This window comes from Coregonus lavaretus, assembly GCF_964263955.1.
Source record: "Coregonus lavaretus genome assembly, chromosome: 3".
Lineage (NCBI taxonomy): Eukaryota > Metazoa > Chordata > Actinopteri > Salmoniformes > Salmonidae > Coregonus > Coregonus lavaretus.
In genome coordinates this window covers 7,548,956-7,573,077 of record NC_139990.1, presented here as the reverse complement: position 1 = coordinate 7,573,077, position 24,122 = coordinate 7,548,956, and the positions used below count along the sequence as shown (strand labels likewise).

The 24,122-nt window shown below is 44.0% G+C and overlaps 1 protein-coding gene across 1 annotated transcript in view; it reads left to right on the top strand.

The window, feature by feature from the left end:
* The first annotated feature begins 18,922 nt into the window (after positions 1–18,922).
* The window catches only part of LOC311125016 (gasdermin-E-like), a 13,385-nt gene continuing 8,185 nt past the window's right edge, over positions 18,923–24,122 (top strand). The window contains exons 1-4 of the mRNA XM_084158361.1: positions 18,923–19,004; positions 20,301–20,514; positions 20,782–20,974; positions 23,790–23,970. Of these exons, the coding sequence (XP_084014487.1) occupies positions 20,304–20,514; positions 20,782–20,974; positions 23,790–23,970 (585 nt within the window). The 5' untranslated portion in view covers positions 18,923–19,004; positions 20,301–20,303. The remainder of the gene's footprint in view (positions 19,005–20,300; positions 20,515–20,781; positions 20,975–23,789; positions 23,971–24,122) is intronic.

Below are 24,122 nucleotides of genomic sequence, written 5' to 3'. Positions count from 1 at the left end.
TCTCAACGAGCAGCGGGTGCTGCCATGGGCCCCACCCCCGTCCCAAAGCACTCACAGGCGGCCCAGTCCTCGCGCAGCAGTCCCTCCCAGCTGCAGTCAGAGCAAGAGATGTTCACCCCTCCGCGTCCAGACTGCAAATGAATCGTGCATGTGGGAAGCCGCCGCTGGCTGATCCCGCCCTGGCTTACATTCAGGGACGGATGTAAATGTAAAACATTTTTTAAAAACAAGAATCGACAGAAGAAAGTTTCATTTGTAGTTCTAAACATATTTAGGGTGTTTCTTACTCACTTTTTGTCTCTCTGTTGATGATCACAAGTTTACTGGAGAACTGAGACCAAGTAGAGACGTTTGGACAAGGTGGATAATTGTATAATATAAGGCAGTTTATTCAGAGGTAAAGATATCTGGAATAGCGTGCACGGACTCGTTCGTCAAACTCGTAGGGAGTTATCTGAAGAGAGCCCCGAAACATTTTGTGCAGACATTTTATGCAATAAATGAAGTAGGTTGAATCTAGTAGTTCTGATCTTCTGATTGGTCCTGATGAGTTGGGCGAGGTCCCCTTCAGGCTAGTGTCACTGTTGCATTTGGCTCTGAGTCGGGTTCTCTGTCTTCAAATGTTCAGCCTAAAGGAGGGGATTTTGTGTGTGTGTGTGTGTGTGTTTAACAGTGATGATGTGTGTGTGTGTGTGTGTGTGTTATCAGTGATGATGTGTGTGTGTGTGTGTGTGTGTGTGTGTGTGTGTGTGTGTGTGTGTGTCCTCAGAGCAAGAACTCGTGAGTTGGAAGAACTGAGAGACCTATGGCGTGGGTGTTGTCCTTGGCCACCTGCTGACAAGGCTGACAAGATAGGACCCTTTTGTCCATTGTTATTGGATAGGAACAGAACTTATAACCAGCTCCTGACCTAAATAGATCTTAGCACAACATTTTACTCAACATATCATATTCCATATTGACTATAACAAATATATTTACTACGACATCTCCCACAACGTTATTCCTCTCTCCTACAGCATCCATCACAATTACATGCACATGGCCAATTATGCAAATTAGGTGATGTCATTTAGCGACTTTAGGACAGCCAATAGCTACTTTCCTTACTGAGGAGTTGGCAACACTGCCTGTATCTCTCACATAACTAGAATGAGGTTCACTTTCTAAGATCTCTCTGCTCCGATACACAAGTTTACGCGCTGTATCCCGGTTGGCGCCATAACTCTACACAAATGCATTTCATTTCCGCCAGAAGTTGTTTGCACAACGTCTGCCGGTGTAAACACAGCGATGTCGACGCTAGCTTGGGAACACGGCAACAAAGAACTGCGAAATCACAACTGTGGCAAACGGAGATAGGGTAGATTACCATATTGCCTGCAATGGTCCAAAAGGCTACTACATGCAGGTACAAATTGGGATGCACTGCACAGGGCTTCAGCACTCCAAGTTGGTGATCTGGAACAAAACTGAGCACCTAGAAATCGAAGTACCCTACGACCAAGGCTTTGTCCAGGGGCATATCATAAGGCTGCGCACATTCTACTTTGCCCACATGCTCCCGAAAATTGTTGATGATTTTGTTGAGGGAAGGTTACAGTTCTGCAGTAAATATCGCAGCATTTTAAAACCAAAATAAACTGCCTTATTTAGGTCATGCCAACAGATGTCCATTGTTTACATGATCTCTTTATGCTGTGCAATATATCAGTGTGCCTACTGTTTGAGTGTGTTGGTGAACACATAATTGGAGAGGAAGTACAAAACCAACGACGCTAGACAGAGAGGAATTTGCTTAAGCAAAAGGCAGTTTATTAAAACAGAGATAGCTGGTACTGCTTCAAGCTACATGCATGGTCCCAACCAATTGCCTCTTAAGGAGACAGTTGAGAAGGGCCATTAAAAAGAGCTTACAGCATTACTTTATACAATGTAACATAAAGGAAGGGGTCCTTCTTCTAGTCCCTTGATTGGTTCCCGAGGCGTAGGAGGCGGGTCTGCTCTGTCCAGAGCAGATGCCCCATTGGTGCACGGCAGAGTCCTCTGCCCTTGGCACCCGACCAGTAGAAGGGGAGTTGAGAATGAGTGTGCGTCCACAGTGAGATGTGTGTGTGTGTCTCAAGGGAAACTCGTGGGGAGCAACAAGTGATTGTGGCCTGTGGCGTGGGTGTTGTCCTTGGCCACCTGGTGACAAGATATGGTCCTCTGTCCATTGTTCTTGCATAGGAACAGCATTTATTGAAAACAAGCTCCAAATGGGTCTTTGCACAACATTTTAGTCAGACCAATCTATAACCAATTATATTTACTACGACAAATCCCCCTCTTCACGTCTTCTAGACGTGATCCATTAATTATGTTGGCATTAAGCATAGTTGAATCAGTCTTAAAAGAAAAACAATAATGCAGGAAAGAAAACAAAACATGATAACGCATAATGCAATTGTAAAAAAATTCAACCATCCCCCTCTAGCATACTAATTATATGGCCAGTTAATTAAACAATGTTAGTCCCCCTCTAGTGAGTGAATACAACAATCAGAGTTGGTCTTTGAAATCGCTAACCTCCAATTGTCGCTGTTCAGGTTTGTAATCATGACAGGCCCATCCACCCCCAGGGACAACACCATACAGACATTCAGGATTCCCAAAAGGACAATCAAGAGGTCCACCTTTAATATTACATAAGGGAGGATAGTCACTTTCAAAATCGTCCAGTTCCAAATCATTAGTTCCCAAAAGCGGATACATCTGGGCTTGGTCATTGTGAATTGTTTCAATAGCAGTGGTTATTATACGGTTAATCAGAGTGCGGGCACAGGGAATACAACAACATCCACACAATGTAAGAATTGATACAAAAACAGCAATAGAAATCAATACAGATGAAATAAGGGTTTTATATTTACCAAAAACATCCATCCAGGAATCCCACATAGAGGTATCAACCCCAGAATGATCTTTCATTTTACCAATAAGAGTCCTCAAACCTTCTAGAGCAATTGTCAAACTTCCATCTGCAGCAGTATTGTTAGGAATAAAAGTACAACATTGTTCCCCGAACATAGCACACACACCCCCTCTTTCAGCAAGTAACATATCAACAGCAATTCTATTCTGAAAAGCCATTAATGAAGTTGCAGCTAGTTGTCCATGAACAGCCTCAAAACCTTGTTGAGTCCAGTTTTCTAATTTCTGGACATTAATGTATGTAGTTAATTCTATCGACGTTTTTATTAATGGTACAACAGTCAGCACCCAAAAGACACCATTCCACTGTACTCCATGTACCCATGTTCAAGGACAGTTTCACAGACAACAAAGAGAGAGTATTCTTATCAGCCTGTTATGTGAAACAATCCATATCAGTACAGTGCTCCTCATTAATGCATTCCTTCCAAGCTATTCATCACATACAGATCCAATTAAAAATAAAACCCAACAATTTTATGGTGTCACTCTAAACAGAGTATAATCACCCTTAAGAATAACAGGATATGGAAATTAAATCACAACATTTAATGTTAATAAAAAATATATATAAAAAATATTTTAACCCTCTATTCCTCCCCTACACCTAACATGTACTGAGTTGGCTACCAGCCACCCAGGAATCCTTTACCTTCACCTCAGGAGGAATAAACAATCACAGTGGTTAGTAAAAACATAAGGTAATAAATGAGCAAGAACTGAAAATAAATGCGTGTATGTATTTTACTAGGCAAAACATGGATCATCCAGCTTGGTCTCAGAGTCAGTAGCAGAGTCACCTGCATCATCCTGGGCCGGTAACAACAGCATCATACCTGACGCCTGCACCACTCCTACCACTGACCTCCTGAGACAGGGGACGATGCAAGCAGCACAACACATTAACAGCAAAAACACAATTACTAGGGTCAGAAATCCAGTAACCACCATAGAAGAGTACTCACCAAACCAGTCACTCAGCCAGGAAATAAGGCAACATCCACAAAGAACAAGTATACCCATAGAAGCTATAACTTCACCCAGAATAGTCACAACAATAGTTTTCCATTTACCAAATATGTTATCAAACCAACCGTTTATGGAGCTATCAATACCAGAGTTCTTAACCAGTTCGTTCGCCAGCGTGGTGATGGTCACTCAAGAGCTTTGGTCACGGGCCCGTCCGGTGCTATATTGTTGGAGATGAAAGTACAGCACATATATCCAAACAGAACACAAACCCCGTCCCGCTCAGCCAAAAGCATATCTAAAGCTATTCTATTCTGCCATGTCATTAAGCTAGTTGCCGCTGTCTGCTCAGCTAATCCCTTTATTGCATCACGAGTGTGGTTTATAGATATTTTGCTGGTTATATTAAATATAATTTATCCAATCTACATTTTTATTAATTGTTGACCACCAGAAAATACTTGATTCAAACCCAGCTGCGATCTGATTGTGGATCCCATCAATATATATCCTTTCATCAAAGGATCCCGGGAGGAGGTCCTACTTTCTATGTGACAACTCACCACTCTCTGACACGTTTGATTGTTTGCGTATGTAGGTGAGTTCACAATCAGTTATCACCACACATCCATCAGATGTCAGCACGGGTCTGGTTTTTGGCTCCTAAAATCCTCTGGCTGCAACAAAGAGGAGAGATTAGTCATGGTCTCTTTAGGTGTGACATTCTCTGTGTGGGAGCAGGAGCTAAAAGGCCCTACCCTGTATCCTGTCTTACTAGTCCTAGAAAAACAATTAGAATCCCCTGTGACTTCAAACTGAGGCAACCCAGGTCGGGATGACTTTGTTATCGGGGGAAACAGATAGTGCAAGTTACCATAAGACTCTTTCACCACATTCCCAGGTGGCTTGCATGGAGGATAAACCTGACAGAGAGTCAAAGCCTGTCAAGGGGAACGGAGTAGTTGTTAACCTTGGTTTGGCTGTCCTACAGGCATAACAGTCCTCTTTAGACCGTATACTGAATCCATTCCAACCACAGGTTAAAATCTATTTACTCCATCTCCATCTGTACTACTTCCTTCAGGTCTATAGTTTGCACTGTCTCACTACCTCCCTCAGAGAGGTTTACTCTATAGGGTGCCCCAGTTGAAGAAGATATCTCACTTGTCAGGTCTGTAATCTGTTTTAGCATAATTCAGACTTTCAGACAGTACCTACCCTCATATGGGTCGCACTGCCATTTCTGATAATTCCCTACTTTCACAACCCTAAACTGTGTATGGAGATTGGTGATGTCCTTCCCTAAAGTCCCTAGTATTTCCCCTTTCCCTACGTCTAGCTGTCTCCTATGCCTTTTCAACTTGTGTTAGGTTAACTACTACTTCTGGCTGAAACAGGAGGGTCCGTGTGTGTTAGGAATATGGCCCCCCCACAATCAGACAGCTACCTACCGTCGGGAGACCTGTGAATCCCCACCCTCGCCCTGAGAACATGTCAGATGCCAGAGGCCAACCCATTGCTTTACCTTCTATCGAACTCACACAGGGATGATCAGACAGGGTAAGGGAATCTTCGTTAAGGAGCCAACCCCCGAGCCCTAGTGGTGATCGGATCTTTCTCCTAACTCTGTGTTTGTTCGTCAGGTGTAGCTGGTTTTGCCTTTTTACAGTGTGTGACATGCACCCAGATGGATCTCTCAGCTATTCTGCTGGCAAAGGCAGTACTTGGTAGGGCCCTTCCCGCCAGGCCTGCTTCAGTCTCCTGGTTAGATAGAGTGGGTCACCTTCTCCTTTAATTCACCTGTGGGGGCACAAAACCTCTGACATACAGGTGTGGTTAATAAACGACCTTCTCACGTGTTCTGCTAGGGTGCTCTCTAGTTCTATGTCTGCCTGTCTGGTCCTGCCAACTGTGGCATTCTGTAAGGTCTTCCAAACACTTTCTCAAAGGGGGATAACCCATCTTTATCTGGGGTTACTCTAAATTTCTTCCCTTCACTCCGTGATGACTCTATAAAATCCATTTCCAATTGCTGGAAAGGGTACTTAGCCGGAGGATACTCACCCTGAGGTGCCCTTTGTCTGCCCTGGTGATTATTTTGAGCACAGAAACACATCTTTTTTTTTATTTTATTTTATTAGTAATCCCATGTGCAACAAAGTGTTGTCTAATCTGTTCTACCATCCATCCCTCCTTTTGACACATGTCACTGCCCATGTGTCAATATTATCACCTACCTAACAATCACTTAGGTAATATTGGTAATTTATCATCCAATTGCCATCCCTTATTTTTATTTATTGGTAAAATAAACTATCTTAAAGTCCTCCTCTCATGCTTTTAGAATTTACCAGTGTGGATGATTAATTAACATCAGAAAGTTAAAACAGAGTTCAGAGGCAATTGAAATTCCATCCCATAGTATACCAAACATTACCATTATTCTAAATATTTAATACATGTTACTTATCCCAAGTGTTCATTAATCCTCATGACATTCATTCTCATAAGAAATCATATATACCCCAAACTCAGCCAAAACCTAAAAAACTCCATAAAATTCACTGTGTGCTCCTCTAAGACCTATCACCCTTGACGTGCTGAAAACCCTCCAAAATTGAAACAACAAGGCTTTATAAACATCATACTAGGTGTGTTGTTTTCTATTTGAAAAACCCAATTATAAAACAACAACCAAACAGCCAGGTCATGAGGACTCCTGATTTCTCTCTTCCCCTTCTGCCTACAGTTTCTTAACTGGTGCCCTTTCCTTGCACAGTAACTACACGGTTCCTCACATTCTCTAGCAAAATGTCCCGTTTTGTCACAATTGTAACACTTCCACTCACTCCTGTCTGACTTTCTCTCATGATGGATTGCATGTCTCTCTGAGGCTATTACACAATTCAGTTATTTTCCCAACATACTCTCAGTAATCGGCCCATGGCAAAAGTGTCCTCTGGGCATCCCCTGAAACCCACTGCCCTCTAACGGCAGCCCAAACCTTACTATTCCTGTTCTGGGGTGGGTCATTCTTTCTACCGCTCTGGCCACGTCCTCTGTGTTCATGGCCTGTCTGCTAAATGGCATATTATTATTATTACTGTATACATCTAAGGTTGCTGGGGCCCCTTTCATTCCCCGCCAATAGATTAGGTAAGGCTATCAGTGGGTACTGGCCCCCTCCTACTCTCTCTCTCTCTCTCACTGCTTATTTCTCCTTTACACACCTTATGTATCTGGTTTAAGCATGGATTCGAGTTTATCTGCGTCCAGACGTCCCTCAAAACCATACCTCTCCCTCCACCTGATTATATAATGGAGATTTCTTCTATCCCTGGATTCCATTTTAATTACATCAAGCATTTCTCGTCCCCAGTAAATTCTGGGACCTCTTGTGAGGATTTGCCCCTCCCATGGTTGGTACTGTTAAAAATCCCTTAGCCACCTCTTCTATATTACAAGTCAATTTAACAAGTAATTCAAAATAGCTTCACACAACAACACCTCATAAGGAGTGCCCAGCAGGAGTCCAATTCCTATCAGAAAACATACATACAAACATTCAGACACTCCCAATCTCTCCCAGGGGGAAAAAGTTATCCTTCTCCCTGAGTGAGATTGTTGTTCCCATAAGGGTTTCTTCATTGTGTTGTCAGGATTGGTTCTCGCTGCTCAAATCAGCTCTTACTTCAGACAATGGTCTGGAAGGAGTGGGGGCTGGAGTGCAATGTGTTAGATGGTGCCAGGGTGCTCCTGATTTACCTCTGACCTGGACTGAGTGTGAAGTAACCTCCTTCACTTCGTACGGTCCAGTCCACCTGGGTTCCAGCCACTTTCTTTTGTGGACTTTCACCCTCACCCAGTCTCCCACTTTTACCTTCAGTGGTGGCGTGTTTCCCGACAGCTCCCCCTCTTGGGCCTTCCGCACCTGAGAAGAGAGCGCTGCAGAAAATTCCGTCAATTTCTTCACATAATCAGTCATTTCTATCTGTTGTACATCAAGGGCGGGCATATGACCTCCCTCCCTTGGTGTACCTGGCATTACTCTCCCTGTCATTCGTTGTTCTAAGTATTCATTGAATTTGGGTTTGGTTGGGTTTGGCCCTGCCATCTTGCTTTCTCTATCTTTATACACTTATCCCGTCCCTGGTGTTTTATTTCCAAGGATGTATTATCGGTATCAATACAGACTTATCTCATGTATGACACCCTCGTATATAAAGGGTTAATTTATATAATTTGTAATGCAATCATTATCATAAAAATCAGAATTCCAGTCACATATACCAATGCAGTAATTCCTCCACAGCACACAACACGCTTCAATTGTCTCAGTTCATGTTCAAGAATATGCACAGATCCAATATCAGTCTCCCCAATCCCTGGTTCCTGAAAGCCTAAGTCAAATTCACTCAATTCCACAGATTAGTATTCAGTTTCATAAGTCTCACTATAACTTCCCATCATCCATTACACGTTATAATACATCAAAACACACAGCCAAAAGCCAATTGGAATTACAATGCTTAATAAATTCAGGTTCTCAGAGCGTCCTAAAACATATTCTCAGTTCGACTGCCACCCTTCACACGACCTTATTCAGGACCGATTTTATGTGTGAAGTCACAGAAGCAACTGGATCCCTTAGAGACTTTTGTCTCAGGTTAACTGCACCTTTCACACAACCATTTAATAGGAACGTTTTAAATGTGAAATTACAGAGATAGCTGGCATCTCCGGGAATTTAGTACCTCTGGTCAATTTCGGTGATTCTCCCCCACCTAATGATGGGTCAAATCTCATCCACTCATACGTCAAAACATTCTCCCCCACACAACCTATCTAAAAATAGGACCTTTTAAATGTGAAAACTTAATACGTGTGACTACACACTTCCACACAACCTATCCAAAAAATAGGACCTTTTAAATTGTGAAAACTTATACATGTGACTACACACTTCCACACAACCTATCCAAAAAATAGGACCTTTTAAATTGTGAAAACTTATACATGTGACTACACACTTCCACACAACCTATCCAAAAAATAGGGCCTTTTAAATTGTGAAAACTTATACATGTGACTACACACTTCCACACAACCTATCCAAAAAATAGGACCTTTTAAATTGTGAAAACTTATACATGTGACTACACACTTCCACACAACCTATCCAAAAAATAGGACCTTTTAAATTGTGAAAACTTATACATGTGACTACACACTTCCACACAACCTATCCAAAAAATAGGACCTTTTAAATTGTGAAAACTTATACGTAAATCACAGTACCAGATATCTCACTTATGCCTTGAATCATTTAGGATGGAAATTATTTAACAAGTATTCATACTCACGCTCAGTACTACTGATCAAAATTTGGTATTGGTCTATAATACAATATGCAAGATTTTGTTTTAACAGGCTCTGCTTACCTTTTTAGAAGAGCGCGCTCTGATCAGGTTCCTGAGGCAAGACGAATAGTTGATGTCTCCTGGATTTCAGGTCACTCTTCCGTCTGTTTTTAAATCGATGATTTGCCTTTTCCTCTCGCACCAACTCTTTAGATCGAATTAGTTAACCATCCTCTGCTACCAATTTGTTGGTGAACACATAATTGGAGAGGAAGTACAAAACCAACGACGCTAGACAGAGAGGAATTTGCTTAAGCAAAAGGCAGTTTATTAAAACAGAGATAGCTGGTACTGCTTCAAGCTACATGCATGGTCCCAACCAATTGCCTCTTAAGGAGACAGTTGAGAAGGGCCATTAAAAAGAGCTTACAGCATTACTTTATAGAATGTAACATAAAGGAAGGGGTCCTTCTTCTAGTCCCTTGATTGGTTCCCGAGGCGTAGGAGGCGGGTCTGCTCTGTCCAGAGCAGATGCCCCATTGGTGCACGGCAGAGTCCTCTGCCCTTGGCACCCGACCAGTAGAAGGGGAGTTGAGAATGAGTGTGCGTCCACAGTGAGATGTGTGTGTGTGTGTCTCAAGGGAAACTCGTGGGGAGCAACAAGTGATTGTGGCCTGTGGCGTGGGTGTTGTCCTTGGCCACCTGGTGACAAGATATGGTCCTCTGTCCATTGTTCTTGCATAGGAACAGCATTTATTGAAAACAAGCTCCAAATGGGTCTTTGCACAACATTTTAGTCAGACCAATCTATAACCAATTATATTTACTACGACAAGTGAAAATAAAGTTAGATGTAATTTCAATCCTTAGAGTGCTACAATTTATTTTAACACAGTTCATAATTCATAGTAAACTCATACTGTACATAAATAACACTGGATTAATTAATTGTTTTGAGGAAACTAAACAAATGGCTTCAACAAGAAAGATTGCGTGTTTAATCTTAACAGGTATTAAAAAATAAAATACAAAAGCAGCCCACACAATTACATCACTATGAAAATATTCATATATAATATTAAAAAATACAATGCACGCAGTATTTGTTGTGTTTATCTGTATTTAATGAACAACATGGCTGGGTGTTGGTAGACAGGGACACAGGGCAAGATTCTAAACCTCACTGATCAGTGGACTCTTCAGGTTAACTAGGCCAGCACAGATGGTTAAGATGTTGTCCAGTTTCGGTGCCATGCTGATGGGAACAGTCTGGGATAAAATCTTAAACACCTTCAGTCTCTGGATTGCTCTTTCCACATGTATGCGGACATTGGCTACTCGCCTGGTGCGTGTCGTCTCCTCATTGGTCAACTGATTGCGCCTGTAGGTGAAAGCAGGGATGTTCAAACTGACCCTTCTCTCATCAAGCAAGTCTCGAATGGTGAACCCACGGTCCGCCATGACCTCATCACCAGCCCTCAGATAGTCTAGGAACCCACTGTCCATGGTGATAAACTTATCGCTGCTTCTGCCAGCATAGGCATCAGATATAAACATGATTAGCCCATTAGGGGCCACAGCGACGAGATATTTCACAGTGTTGCGTGATTTATACTGGCTGAAAGTGTCACTCCTTGAGTCGTGGTTTGTGGCTCTCTGCATGGCACTTTCGGCACAGTCAATGATGCAGGTGGTTCGAGGGTAGTTCCTCTGAAACGACAAGGGCATGGTGGCACGAATGGTCTCTCTTGGAAGCCAGGGGACCAGGACTTTGAACTGTTCACCCATCACGTCAATCCAGTGACTAATCACAATGCTTGCCATGGATGTAGACACATTGAAGCGGTGAGCAATATCTCCTAATATTAGGTTTAGTTTTAGTTTCATCAACGTCATAAGTATTTGGTCAACAACAGGAAGGGTAATTGATGGCTTACTAGAAGGCAACAACACCGTCACCAGGGTGAAGAATTGAACCATAAGCACTCCTGTATACAGCCGGGACCTAGCATCATCAATGACCGTGGTGCTGGTCACAGTAGGACCCATTTCTGCCTCGCACTGTGTGGCCTTGTCTACTTTAACAGACTGTGTTGTTGAACAGTAAATGTGATCAATATGTGACGGATCCTCCCATTGGGTCTGGGCATCTCGAAATTTTGGTGTAGCAGGCTCGGCCTCACAGACAGGCTGACAGGTTTCTGGAGCATCTAAAAAGGGGAAGAGAAAACATGGATGGAGCAAAATTAATGCAGGCATAGAGTCCTCTCACTACAAACATCACAATGGAAAAATGTGTACTACAACATTGCACTCACACGCACACACACAATCATCATCACAACAGCCTGTCACCTTGCATTGTATTTATGATGTAGACTAAGGCACACGCAGGCAGGCACACACACACACACACACACACACACACACACACACACACAATTAATGATGTAGCTATCGTGGGCATTGTTTGTCCCATCTCCAAAACAATCAACTGCCTTAGCAAAATACCGGTAGCAATGTTAATGTATGACAACTTCTTCATAATTAACAGTATTGTCAGCTTCATAGCTAAAGTTGCTGAACTTACCCTCAGACTCAAGTCTGCGTTTCTTTATCTGGGGGGAGGCAGTGGTCCGCTGGGTGAGTTGACGCCTCTTTGGCTGGGGAGGGCGATTGTATCCCAACCACAACTCTGGGAAAGGATTATCCTTGGTAGGTTTTTGGTCAACAAAGTGATAGGAACAAACAAAAACGTTGAGGGGTGGTTTCTTTAGATTCAATGCCTTCAGCCAGGTCCTTGATTCCGAGTCGGTATCAGGCTTGCGAAAAAATTTAAACAATGGAGCGCATGGACATTGCCTCTTCGTAGCTGGTTTGTGGTCGTAGCACTCTCTATCTAACCACTCGTTCAGGTGCTTTCTCGAGTTTTTGCAACCAACTACCGCACACGTCGTTCCCGAACCACTTTTCTTCATGTTGTAATTGTAATTTTTATATCCTCTTTGTCACTGCGATATCAGTGCTTTGTCGGCATAACGGAGCTAGCTAGCAAAACAAACCCAGCCCGGCAGAACGGAAGTGGATTGCATCGACGGGAGGAGTTCAGGAATTAGAGCGGAAACGGCTCAAAAACTTGTGTATAGACCTGAGCCTGCAACTCCCATCCCTCCAGCGTTGCACTATGATTTATTTCCGTATAGAGTCATTGCCGCGCGGAGGGTTCTGAAGGAACTGCAGCACCCCTGATTAATTGAAATACATTTACCAAAGTTATAGAATTACTGCTGTCTGTTCAGAAAGCAATGAAATCATTCAGAATAGCCTACTACACCATGAGAAGGCCTGTAATTTAGCCACAGATTATCAAGAGCTTCTTGTGGATTGTAGCCCAATAACAAGGAATGGCCTACAGTCGGGAACGCACGGCAATCTGTCAGTGAACAAACAGCATGCAGACAAAACGGGCCTTACGCAATATTTCAAATACAATCGAGGGAAAACACAGGTTGGAAAGCAAATGGCTCCTGCTGAAAAGAGAAGGCTCTATGCTGTAGGCTACCAACATATTTGATCAACTTCCAAAACATTTTACAAAGTAAAACAAGAGCGAGATGGTTTTTTGGCACGAGCGCATCCGCCACCACCAGCGAGTGAGCTGCACGTCATTGGGTGAGTCAGTGAAACTGGAAAGCATTTTTAAGACTGTATTTTCCTCTTATTGTAGCCTACATTAAGCGTCTCCACACATGTTCTTATTGATCTCAGATTCTCAGTTTATCAGTCTTAAAGTAGCCTGCCATTTCGATCATTGGTGCTGTATTAAAAAAGATTCTGCCAATGTCTCCAGTCATGTAAAATGACGTAGAATTGCATGAAATGCATTTATAAAAGGCCACATGTTTCACTACGCAAATGCGATGATATGCATGCAATGCTTTATTATAAAGGTCCAAGATGGCGTAGCAGTGCGGTCGTGTTTTCTGTCGTGTCCTTGTGTAAATAGCCAATTTGTGTTTTTTGTCTATTTTGTATATATTTCTCAATTTTACTTTTCATTCTTTAACTAAATATACTTTCCTGCAACCCGCCTCACCCAATGTGGAAAGGGTTCTATTATTTCTTTATAACTTTTATCAAGAACCTTAAGCTGAAACTAGTCTAGCTGCAACCGAATGGCTGTGGTAGCCAGCTAGCTAGCTACTTGCTATTAGCCACCGTTAGCGTCTTCACCATTGTCCGTGGCCTGCACTAGCTCTAGCCTGGACAATTTGTCTGCCAGTCTGCACAGCGTGCTATCGACCCAGAGCATATCGGATTTTCTGCCGGAATCACTGGACCCTAGCGCCGGATCATTGCAACTAGCTAGCTGCAACCGAATGGCTGTTGTAGCCAGCTAGCTAGCAACTTGCTATTAGCCACCGTTAGCGGTCTACACCATTGTCCGTGGCCTGCACTACCCACCAGCCAGCTCTAGCTCTAGCCTGGGCAATTTGTCGGCCAGTCTGCACAGCGTGCTATCGACCCAGAGCATATCGGATTTTCTGCCGGAATCACTGGACCCTAGTGCTGGATCATCGCAACTAACTAGCTGCAACCGAATGGCTGTTGTCGTTGGCTAATTACCATTGCCCCTTAGCAAGCACCAGTTAGCCTTGAGCTAGCCTCGAGCCAGGCCCATCTCCTGGCTATCTACCTCTCTGTCAACTGGACGGGACCTCCTAGTGTTGACACGGAGCCCTGCCGATCCAACACGACTGGTCTGCCGACGAAATCATCTGATGTGGTTTCAACAGGCTTCCCGTTACGACGTCGACCACGAAGATCCATCTGCTAGCCCCGGCCTGCTACCACACGCAAGCCATGCCTCTTGCTCGCCAGTGCTGTAGGAGCCCCCGAACTACCTCCGAACTCTTCTATTGCTGTTTACCGGACCTTATGATAACTCAGCTATACAGCTGATGCCTGCTGGACTGTTCCTTTATACGGTACCGCATCCTGTTTATGTTTAGCCTCAGCCCAAACTTTGTCTACATTACCAGCTGTTGTCTTAGCTCTCTCGAATAACACCTGTGATTGCTTTATGCCTCTCTCCCATGTCAATATGCCTTGCTTATTGCTGTTTCGGTTATTTCTTATTGTACTATTTCACTGTAGAGTCCCCAGTCCAGCTCAACCTGCCATAGATAGCTAATTTGTCCCACCCCCCATACACGCGGAGACCGACTCAATCGGTGCCTCCAGTGATGCTATCTCTTTCATCGTTACCTAACGCTTAGGTTTACTTCCACTGTACTCATATCCTTCCATATCCTTGTCTGTACATAATGCCCTGAATCTATTCTACAACGCCTGGAAATCTGCCCCTTTTTTTCTCTGTACCCAACGCACTAGAAGACCAGTTCTTAAAGCCTTTAGCCGTATCCTTGTTATACTCCTCCTCTGTTCCTCTGGTGATGTAAAGGCTAACCTAGGCCCTGTAGCCCCAAGTATCACTCCTACTCCCCAGGTGTTATTTGTTGACTTCTGTAACCATAAAAGCCTTGGTTTCTTGCACGTTAACATCAGAAGCCTCCTCCCTAAGTTTTAGTTATTCACTGCGTTAGCACACTCCGCCAACCCTGATGTTCTAGCAGTGTCTGAATCCTGGCTTAGGAAGGCCACCAAAAATTCAGAAATGTCCATCCCCAACTACAACATTTTCCGTCTCGATAGAACTGCCAAAGGGGGTGGGGTTGCAATCTACTGTAGAGAGAGCCTGCAGAGCTCTATCATACTAGCCAGGTCTGTGCCCAAACAGTTTGAGCTTCTACTTCTAAAAATCCACCTTTCCAGAAATAAGTCTCTCACTGTTGCCGCTTGCTACAGACCCCCCTCAGCCCCGAGCTGTGCCCTGGACACCATATGTGAACTGATTGCCCCCCATCTATCCTCAGAGTTCGTACTGCTTGGTGACCTAAACTGGGATATGCTTAACCCCCCGGCCAACCTACAATCTAAACTAGATCCCCTCAATCTCACACAAATTATCAACGAACCTACCAGGATAGAGGATACCTGGTTGTTCTTTAAAAGTGCTTTCCTCTCAATCTTAAATAAGCATGCCCCATTCAAAAAATTCAGAACTAAGAACAGATATAGCCCCTGGTTCTCCTCAGACTTGACTGCCCTTGACCAGCACAAAAACATCCTGTGGCGTACTGCATTAGCATCGAACAGCCCCCGCGATATGCAACTTTTCAGGGAAGTCAGGAAGCAATATACACAATCAGTTAGGAAAGCAAAGGATAGCTTTTTCAAACAGAAATTTGCATCCTGTAGCACTAACTCCAAAAAGTTTTGGGACACTAAAGTCCATGGGTGCCACAGGGTTCAATTCTCGGGCCGACTCTATTCTCTGTGTATAGCAATGATGTCGCTTTTGCTGCTGGTGACGCTCGGATCCACCTCTATGCGGATGACACCATTTTGTATACATCTGGCCCTTCATTGGACACTGTGTTAACAAACCTCCAAACGAGCTTCAACGCCATACAACACTCCGTCCGTAGCCTCCAACTGCTCTTAAACACTAGTAAAACTAAATGCATGCTCTTCAACCGAACTCTGCTTGCACCCGCCCACCCGACTAGAATCACTACTCTCGGGGGGGCTGACCTAGAGTACGTGGACAACTACAAATACCTAGGTGTCTGGTTATACTGTAAACTCTCCTTCCAGACTCACATTAAGCATCTCCAATCAAAAGTTAGATCTAGAATCGGCTTCCTATTTCGCAACAAAGCCTCCTTCACTCATGCTGCCAAACATGCCCTCGTAAAACTGACTATCCTACCGATCCTTGACATCGGCGATGTCATTTACAAAATAGCCTCCAACACTCTACTCAGCAAATTGGATGTAGTCTATCACAGTGCCATCCGTTTTGTCACCAAAGCCCCATATACTACCCACCATTGTGACCTGTACGCTCTTGTTGGCTGGCCCTCACTACATATTCGTCGCCAAACCCACTGGCTCCAAGTCATCTATAAATCACTGCTAGGCAAATCCCCATCTTATCTTAGCTCACTGGTCACAATAGCAACACCCACCCGTAGTCTGCGCTCCAGCAGGTATATCTCACTGGTCATCCCCAAAGCCAACACCTCCTTTGGCCGCCATTCCTTCCAGTTCTCTACTGCCAATGACTGGAACGAACTGCAAAAATCTCTGAAGCTGGAGACTCTTATCTCCCTCACTAAGTTTAAGCATCAGTTGTCAGAGCAGCTTACCGATCACTGCACCTGTACACAGCCTTTCTGAAATTAGCCCACCCAACTACCTCATCCCCATATTGTTATTTATTTTGCTAATTTGCACCCCAGTATCTCTATTTGCACATCATCTTTTGCACATCTCATTCCAGTGTTAATACGAAATTGTAACTATTTTGCACTATGGCCTATTTATTGCCTTACCTCCATAACTTACTACATTCGCACACACTGTATATATATTTTCTGTTGGATTTTTTACTTTATGTTTTGTTTACCCCATATGTAACTCTGTGTTGTTGTTTTTATTGCACTGCTTTGCTTTATCTTGGCCAGGTCACAGTTGTAAATGAGAACTTGTTCTCAACTGGCCTACCTGGTTATATAAAGGTGAAATATATATATATATATATTTTTTTTTAGGTGATTATTATAAATTTTTTCTCATGCAGTTCTGGCCAGAACTCCAACACCCCTCTCTTGCGCTCACGTTTTGTTCCTGCATCTCCCGAGTTACAAATGAAACACTGGGAATGTACAGTGCATTCAGAAAGTATTCAGGCCCTTTCCCTTTTTTCCACATTTGTTACATTTTGAAAACACATGTTTTCTCATCAAACTGAGCAATCGGGGGAGAAGGGCCTTGGTCAGGGAGGTGACCAAGAACCCGATGGTCACTCTGACAGAGCTCCAGAGTTCCTCTGTGGAGATGGGAGAACCTTCCAGAAGGACAACACTCTCTGCAGCACTCCACCAATCAGGCCTTTATGGTAGAGTGGCCAGACGGAAGCCACTCCTCAGTAAAAGGCACATGACAGCCCGCTTGGAATTTGCCAAAAGGCACCTGAAGGACTCAGACCATGAGAAACAAGATTATCTGGTCTGATGAAACCAAGATTTAACTATTTGGCCTGAATGCCAAGCGTCACGTCTAGAGGAAACCTGGCACCATCCCTACGGTGAAGCATGGTGGCAGCATCATGCTGTGGGGATGTTTTTCAGTGGCAGGGACTGGGAGACTAGTCAGGATCGAGGGAAAGATGAACGGAGAAAAGTACAGAGAGATCCTTGATGAAAACCTGCTCCAGAGCTCTCAGGACCTCAGACTGGGGTGAAGGTTCACCTACCAACAGGACAACAATCTTAAGCACACAGCCAAGACAACACAGGAGTGGCTTCGGGACAAGTCTCTGAATGTCCTTGAGGGGCCCAGCCAGAGCCCGAACTTGAACCCGATCGAACATCTCTGGAGAGACCTGAAAATAACTGTGCAGCGACGCTCCCCATCCCACCTGACAGAGCTTGAGCGGATCTTCAGAGAAGAATGGGAGAAACTCCCCAAATACAGGTGTGCCAAGCTTATAGCGTCATACCCAAGAAGACTCAAAGCTGTAATCGCTGCCAAAGGTGCTTCAACAAAGTACTGAGTAAAGGGTCTGAATACTGACTTAAATGTAATATTTACTGTTTTTTATTTATTTTTTGCTTTGTCATTGTGTGTATTGTGGGTAGATTGATGAAGGAAAAAAACAATTTAACCCATTTTAGAATAAGGCTGTAATGTAACAAAATGTTGAAAAAGTCAAGGGGTCTGAATGCTTTCTGGATGTTGGTGATAAGTGGTTCTTGGGGGTGATTGGGTCAGGGGAGGGAGGGGTGTGGGGAGGGAGGGAGGGGTGTGGCCACTGAGATCTAGAGATAGGCTATTGACCTATTTCTGTGCAAAACAGGCACACACACATCACAGTAACACACTGTTCTCTGACGTTCACATGGTCAATATAACAGTAAAATATACATTTTATGGTCGATTATTATGACACTGTTGTAAAAGGTATCCTTCCCGCTCTGAAAACAGAATGATAAGGCTCGACTTCCCTCATATTTGAAGTCACAGTACAAAGAAGTAGTTATGCTTGGGTTCCCATTATGTAATGGACAAATCCTGATTTGAGAAACACCCTGTGGAATTCAGTTGAATTGCCCACATGATAGCAATTACCTCGCTACAAACCCCAAAATGTGGGGCGTGGTGGCAGCAGAGGCCCAAAGTCCCCTCTCGCGTGTATTGAAGTAGGACCCAACCCACACCGTCTGACTGACAACTCTGTGCTCCAATCGATACCATAAAAATCTTTGGACAGCCTATTGTATCGTTGTGGGTGTGTAGCGGCACTCATTTCAACAGAATGTAAAATAATCCATAAAGTAGCGGGGTTATTATCAACTCTTTCAGTCTGCTAACTGTATAACGGAGTACAACATTTTAAAGTGATAAGAACAGTGAATTTTGATAGTTTTAAATGTTCTTGTGCTGTTGTTTGGAGTGCCTCCGGTGACTTTTACGCGTGCCAGAACCGACATTCCAGAAGTGACAGGCCACCGGACCCGTGCTCTTTTGGAGGCGCTGCACGCGATCCCGGTTATCAATCCAGACTACAACAAGGTAGGCTAATAATAAACCAGTGTTTTTTGTGTTAAATAGCCTGCCCAATGACAACCTTAAAAAAAAAATGTATAGTGTTTGTGTTGTACAGACTTCTCTTCCCACATTATTGGAACCTCACAGCATATATGAAATAAAACGTATTGGATCATGTATTTATTTTTCCCCTGGTGCCGCATATCCTCCTTGTAACCTCAAAATCCACATTGCTTTTATATACATGATGTTACTGATGTTACTGATGGGCTTTCTGTCAATAACAGCAATGATTTACTTCTCACTTCTTATTGGAATTCCTAATCCGAGTCATGCATTATTTGGTTATTGCGCAGAAGCGCTTGCTAGTGATGATCTCCTCATGGCTCAAGTCACTTACAGTAGTGGGTGGGCATTATAAGAGATGGGGAGGAGGTCCTCCATTTACCTAATTGGGATTTTCCTGCCCACTATATGAGCCAATACGTTGAAAGAACCTGTAATTCAGGCTGGATTCAGGGTAGTTATAGCCAGTGGTTTGAGGGAGACTGAAAGTAGGGCAGTGTTGGGATGATACATAGTTCCATATCTGTTTACTGATATCTACCTTCCCCCTCATATTACTGATATCTACCTTCCCCTCAAATCTCTCTTGATCCCTCCCCTCTCTCTTCTCTCTCTCTTCTCTCTCTCCCTGAACTGAAGATGTTACTCTCTGTCTCCGTCTTTCCCTCTCTATTCATTATTCATTCCTTCTCCTATCCTGCATGTTTTCTTCCTTGTTTATTTGAAACATTCCACACTGAGATGTAATAAGCTCTTCTCACTCTCTCTCCCTCTTTCTCTCTCTCTTTCTCCTCCCTCGCTCTCCCCTGCTCTCTCGCTAGATTGCTTTAAATATTTATGCTATGAAAACTGAGCTGCTAGAATGTGGAGGGCGAGGGATGGAGTTAGGGGGGGTGGCGTGTTGTCAGTTAATGGTGTTAACACTCACAAAGCACAGGGGACTTCCCTCTTGTCCAATCAGTGAGTCATACAGTACTATGATCTATGTTTGAACACACTGTTGGGTGATAGTGACATAGTAGGACAACACACACATGCACCTGCTACACATCTGAAGGGGAATTCTAAGGGGACATTTTGGGAAATACAGTATAAGATTTGGAGATCATCAAAAAAACAGAATAGTGGTAAAAATCTTTGTATGATTAATTTTGGTAGGGAATAAGGACGAAGGTGGGAGATGGGAGGTGCCAGGGGCAACTTCTTCTTACTCCAGTGTTAGAGGCATTTGTGTGTAACTGTGACCCCTCACAGGTGATGTTCGCCAAGGCAACTGCAAACTTTGTTCGTCAGATCGACCCAGATGGAACCCTGATCTCCGTCTCCCGCCTTAACGACTCAGACAAGTTGGTTCCCATGGCACTGGTCGTCAAGCGCAACCGTTTCTGGTTCTGGCAACGGCCCAAGTACCTGCCCTCTGACTTCACACTCAGTCACCTGTTGCTAGGAGACAAAGAACTCACTCCAGGTAAAGTAGGGCCATGGTTACTCCTCAAATACATCTCACATACTGTACATCTCATATTTTGCCCACACACACAACTGCCTAAAACATATAGCCATTCATACCTCACAAGCCGGATGTGGAGGTCCTGGGCTGGCGTGGTTACACGTGGTCTGCGGTTGTGAGGCCGGTTGGTCGTACAGCCAAATGGATTTGATTTGACATACAGTACCTCTCTGACTCACTCCTACTCGCTGTCTTCATACGGCACTTGTCTCTGTACTCTCTCAGACGTGTCTGAATCAGACTTCCTGTCCTATGAGGGGAGGTTTGGAGACAACCTGAGTGGGAAGCTGGATGCCAAGGCTGGGAACTTCAGTGTCAGTGTGGAGGGGCGGGGCTCCTCCAAGCTCCAATTATCATTCGGCAAGCTGAAGAAGCAGGATGTTGATGTACAGAAGCTATTGCTGGCCTCCAATGATAGGTACTGTACTGTAAATAAACATACACATAGATTAATACACAGACACACACGCTCATTCATACATGCTGTACAAGCATCCGCATCTCTCTCTCTTTCTCTCTCCCTAAATCTCTCCATCTCTGTTTCTGTTTCCTTCTTCTCACCAGACCCAGTCTCTCCAGTTTTGGTTATGTACAGTTAGGTCCAAAATTATTGGCACCCTTGATAAAGATGAACAAAAAAGACTGTATAGAATAAATACACTGAACAAAAATATAAATGCAACATGTAAAGTGTTGGTCCCATATTTCATGAGCTGGAAATAAAATACATTTTCCATACACACAAAAAACGTATTTCTCTCAAATTTTGTGCACATTTGATTACATCCCTGTTAGTGAGCATTTCTCCTTTGCCAAGATAATCCATCCACCTGACAGCTGTGGCATATCAAGAAGCTGATTAAACAGCATGATCATTACACAGGTGCACCTTGTGCTGGGGACAATAGAAGGCCACTCTAAAATGTGCAGTTTTGTCACACAACACAATGCCACAGATGTCTCAAATTTTGAGCGAGCGTACAATTGGAATGTCCACCAGAGCTGTTGCCAGAGAATTGAAGACATCTCCAACGTTGTTTTAGAGTGACTATTCCCAAACTGGGGTACGCGCAATGCCGTCGGGGGTACGCCTAATAAAAATGTGATTCACATTTTCAAACAGTCCATTTATATTTTCCAACGGGGCTATACATTTGGGTGATGTTTTTTTCTCGCCTGAGTAGCCTCGTTTCACTGCCAAAAATACAATTAAACCATCTAGTCTTCAGCAAAATAACAACACAATGTCAAATACAGGTAGCCTAGTCAAATAATTAACATGCAATCACATTAACCGCTACTCTAATAATAATAATAATAATATGCCATTTAGCAGACGCTTTTATCCAAAGCGACTTACAGTCATACGTGCATACATTTTTATTTATATTTATGGGTGGTCCCGGGGATCGAACCCACTACCTTGGCGTTACAAGTGCCGTGCTCTACTAGCTGAGCTACAGAGGACCACTCTCTCGCGGGAATTCCACTAATGGTCCGTATGGAGCCAAACGTAGCTGCTGCTCATTCCGTTTGCTCGAAAATGGATACGGTTTTAAAAAAGTACAGCCCGCGTCCATAGAGACACATACCAGCTCTACTGGTAGTACTGCTCCTACCAGCAGCACTACACCTGCACCTGTCGACGACACAAGTTGTTCTGCTTCCACGAGCACATCCAATGCTAGCATCAGTCATTCTACATTTGTTGCTAGCCCAGCTAGCATGGACCCTGACAGTTATGAATCTGATGCAGCCGAAGAGCTACTGCCCCCTTACCCGGGAAAGCCCCGAACAACAGACAGGGACGTTGGACCATCGAAGAGGCGCAAATATGATGAGAACTACATTGATTTGGGGTTCACTTATATTGGGAGTAGTGCCTTTCCTCAGCCACAATGTGTTATATGTGCAAAAGTACTATCTCACAACTCGATGAAACCTTCACTCTTGTGCAGAAATGTAGAAACGAAACATGCCAATTTGAAAAATAACCACGGGACTTTTTTGAGCGTGAATTAAGACGACTTTCGAGTAGTAAGACATGTATAAAAGCAACAGATACCATTAATAAGAAGGGGCTAGAAGCGTCTTATATGGTGAGCTACCGAGTGTCTAAGACAGGCAAGCCCCATACTATTGTGGAGGACTTAATTCTTCCTGCTGCCGCGGATATGGCTGGGACAATGCTGGGGGAAGAGGCCCAAAAAACGATACAGACAATGCCTTCATTTGTGACATCAAATGGACTTTGGTGGTCAAGATGTGTTGGTATCTGTACTGATGGCACAAAAGCCATGACAGGGAGACATAGTGGAGTGGTAAGGCGCGTGCAAGTAGTTGCTCCCGACGCCACTTGGGTACACTGCAGCATCCACCGAGAGGCTCTTGCTGCCAAGGGACTGCCTGACAGCTTGAAAGACGTTTTGGACACTACAGTGAAAATGGCATATGATTCCTCTTTTCAACGCCAAACTCACCACTGGTCTGCGTGGCCAAAGAGCGCTGTTTTCATGTCATCTGACCATAGCACCAGGCATGTGCACAGATAGGGGTCTACCTGTGCTCGAGCACCTGCCCCTTTACCCTCCCACTCACCAAGTACCCTTTTGGGTGGTTGTATAAACTGTACCAGTCAAAAGTTTTTACACACCTACTCATCAAGGGTTTTTCTTTATTTTTACTATTTTCTACATTGTAGAGTAATAGTGAAGACATCAAAACTATGAAATAACACATATGGAATCATGTAGTATTTCATAGTTTTGATGTCTTCACTATTATTAAGATAAGGGTAAAGATTATTGGCACGGTTTACAATACCTTCCAATACCTCTATTTTCATTTTCATCCAATGGAAACGCCTTCACACTTGGATTGGAACCGGTGCCATGCAGGGCCGTGTTATGAATTCATACTGAGCACCTGCCCACTGAAAGGTGTGTGCACGGCCCTACATGGCAGAATACGATACAGCTCAGTATTTGTATTATTTATTTTATACAGTCTGTGTATTCATCTATGTCTATGTGCAGTACAGTACCTGTCATTGGAGGCCAGCAGTAGCTTCTTCAGCTTTCTGAATGATAATTGGAGCTTGGAGGAGCCCCGCCCCTCCACATTGACACTGATGTTCCCAGACTTGGCGTCCAGCTTCCCACTCAGGTTGTCTCCAAACCTCTCCTCATCCTTCTACACCTCTTTAACCTCCTTCCCCACATCTCTGTGTGTAGGATGGTGGACATGCAGCATGTGCTGGTGCAGCAGTGTCAGAAGCGTGCGGAGGTGTTTGCTGTGTTGAAGGAGAGGATCCTGACCACCACCCCCTGCTCCATCTCAGAACAGGTCCAGGAGCAGGGCACCTGCCAGGGGGTTCTGGGACTACTGGGCAAACTGGGGACACACTCTGTAAAGGTGGGTTGGGGGGGAGAGAAAAGGAGAGATGGAGTGAGAACGAGAGGAAGAGAGAGACGGGGAGATTGTGAGAGAGAGAGACGGAGAGATAGAGATGGGGGGAGAGAGAGAGAGAGATGGATAAAGAGAGAGAGAGACTGGGAAGTGTGATT